Source organism: Myotis brandtii, unplaced genomic scaffold (assembly GCF_000412655.1).
Source record: "Myotis brandtii unplaced genomic scaffold, ASM41265v1 scaffold538, whole genome shotgun sequence".
In the NCBI taxonomy this organism is placed as follows: Eukaryota; Metazoa; Chordata; class Mammalia; order Chiroptera; family Vespertilionidae; genus Myotis; species Myotis brandtii.
In genome coordinates this window covers 433,009-435,431 of record NW_005369976.1, presented here as the reverse complement: position 1 = coordinate 435,431, position 2,423 = coordinate 433,009, and the positions used below count along the sequence as shown (strand labels likewise).

General features: G+C 49.9%; 1 protein-coding gene across 1 annotated transcript in view; it reads right to left on the bottom strand.

The window, feature by feature from the left end:
* Positions 1–2,417, bottom strand: part of TSPAN5 (tetraspanin 5) — a 167,863-nt gene extending 165,446 nt beyond the window's left edge. The window contains exon 1 of the mRNA XM_005877990.2: positions 2,285–2,417. Within this exon, the coding sequence (XP_005878052.1) occupies positions 2,285–2,365 (81 nt within the window). The 5' untranslated portion in view covers positions 2,366–2,417. The remainder of the gene's footprint in view (positions 1–2,284) is intronic.
* Positions 2,418–2,423: the final 6 nt, after the last annotated feature.

Genomic DNA, 2,423 nt, shown 5'->3' with positions numbered 1-2,423 from the left:
GGGGGAGGGGATCTGAGTGGAAAAGCTTTCGGCAGAGAAAGGAGGAAGAGAGTGAACAGAAAGCAGAGGTGAGCGAAGGGCCATTATAACAAAGGCATCTATGTAACAGTTCTGCCTTGGGCAGCTCTGTTAGTTCCAAAGCCTACATCTGCTTTCAAGCTTCCCATAAAACTTCCCCCAGAGATGAAGACCTTCAAAATCAGAGAAGATGTGGCTCTATCCTAGAACTGTCAATGCTAACACTCTGCAACTCTTTGAAGATCTCCACAATTCCACAGGTTTTGCTACATGCTAATCCACAGAAAATACTGAATTTGCCTCTGTAACACTGTACAGAATTATACCAAGCTGTCAGGGAAACAGGCCCAAGTCCCTTTATTTCTCTTTTACCTCCTGCTATGAAACTGCAGAGAGAGTCCCTGGGTGCTTTTTGTTGCCTGGCAGCCAAAATGTGCAACTTCTGGAAGTGTTCAAGTGCAATCCAGAGGCCCAGGCTCACTACCCCAATAGGGTCCAGTCCCAGTTTCGTAGTCCCTGACTCTCAAAGTCAAGAAGTTTAGAGTTCAGATAAAATCAAAACACCTCACTCAGAAATGTCACTACCCATCACTTTTAAACACTCCCAGCTGGGAGGGGAGGGTGGGGAATAAAAAGCAAAGCAAGAAAATAATTTCGTCTTCATATATCTGTAGCAGTGTTTGTGGGGAGGGGGTGACGGCTAACAGAAATAGTGTAGAATCGCTGGCAAAAAATAATAATAAAGTCCTGTGAATGACTGCATATAATATTTATTCACGTGTCCCTCATTATCTTTATCAGTTCTGAGGACAGATGGCATGCTGACAGAGTGGTCTCCAATCCCTTCCATTTCCTTTTGCAAAACCTGTATGACCAATGTAAGAAAATAAAAAAACAGCCTCTTATAGAAAATAAAATTAAAAAAAACAGCCTGGTAATTGTGTGGTAGAAAAAAAAAATACGAAGAGCTGTATTGATAACTATTCTCACAGATGTATATGTTTACAGCAAATGGGCAAAATTAAAGGGAATCAACATAAATACACCGTGTGTTCTGACAGGTATGGATTGTTATTGATCGCGCCTTTGCATGATTGTTTTGTTCACACTGAACCTACAAAGAACAGCAACTTGGAGAACCGCCCCCCCAGACAGCCACCATCTTTACTTCCCATAGGGCAGGGGGAGTGCCCAGTGAGGACGGGCTGGGATGGCGAGGCAAAATAGCACGGTCCTCGAACCGTTTCACCCTGGTCCTAGCGCACGCTTTGTCTGGTTGCTGAACACGTTTGTGAGATGAAGGAAAGGAATCCAAACAAAACAAAAGAGCAGGCGTCCCAGCCTCATTACAATAGGTGTCCGGCACATGGTAGCGCCAGCAGAGCATCTTGCGTTCACTCTTGCGTTCAATCATCGGCTCTGTCAGTATCCCCAATAAAACGTGTCTCGCACCCCTTCTCCTTTGCATTTCCCCCCAAAACGGCCCGCTCGGATGTCACTCCTTTAAAAAAAAGAGGACGAGGGTGAGAGGGACGAACACACGGAAACAAACGTTGACGGGGCTCTTATTATCCAGACAGTCAGACACAGAGAAATAAATCCATCCACCGCACGCGCCCGCTGGCCAGTCCATTACGCGAAAGGAGCGCTTTCCAGCCGAAGGGTACGAGCTCGCAGGAAACGGTATGTACGTGCGCATTACAGAGCCATACACCGCGGCATCTGCATCCGACACAAAGCCCGAGATGGTGCAAGAAGATGCGCGCCGCGCTCGGCACCGGCCGGCCGCCGCCACACCGAGCCGAGCCCTGGTCCAATCAGAGTCTTGTTAGGAGATGGACCTCGGGGTCGGCTCTGCCCGATCGGCCCTCCCTGTTATGACACCGCGCTCTGCCCAACATCCATGCCCCACCGGGAGCACCTCTAATTCGTGTGGTTGCTCATTTCTCAAACTGCCGAGCCCTTTCTTTCATCTGCATCCCCTGGTCGTCCCTCAAAAAGCCACCCCCAGGCCTGAGTGCTCCCTCTCCGGCTCGGTTTTTCTTTTTACCGCTTCCCGTTCCTAGAAAGGATGAAATGTTTCTCCAGCGCGCAAGCTGGAGAGGCGGCAGGCAATGCCTCCCTCTCCCGGCTTCAGCACGCGCCCGAGGGGCTGCGAAAAGTAAAGGCAGCGAGCCACGCGGGGGGGTGGGGTGGAGGAGGGGAGGGGGATCGTCGCGAATCGATCGGCCACAAATAGTTGAAATCCCGACGCGCGCCAACTTACCCAAAATATGACATTGAAGCCAAATATGAAATATTTGATGCAACAACTGACTTCAGGACCCTTGTAGTGCTTCCCGGACATCCTCTGGGCTCATGAAGGCACTTGCCCCGCAGCCCGAGTTTGGAGCCCGGGCGCGCTG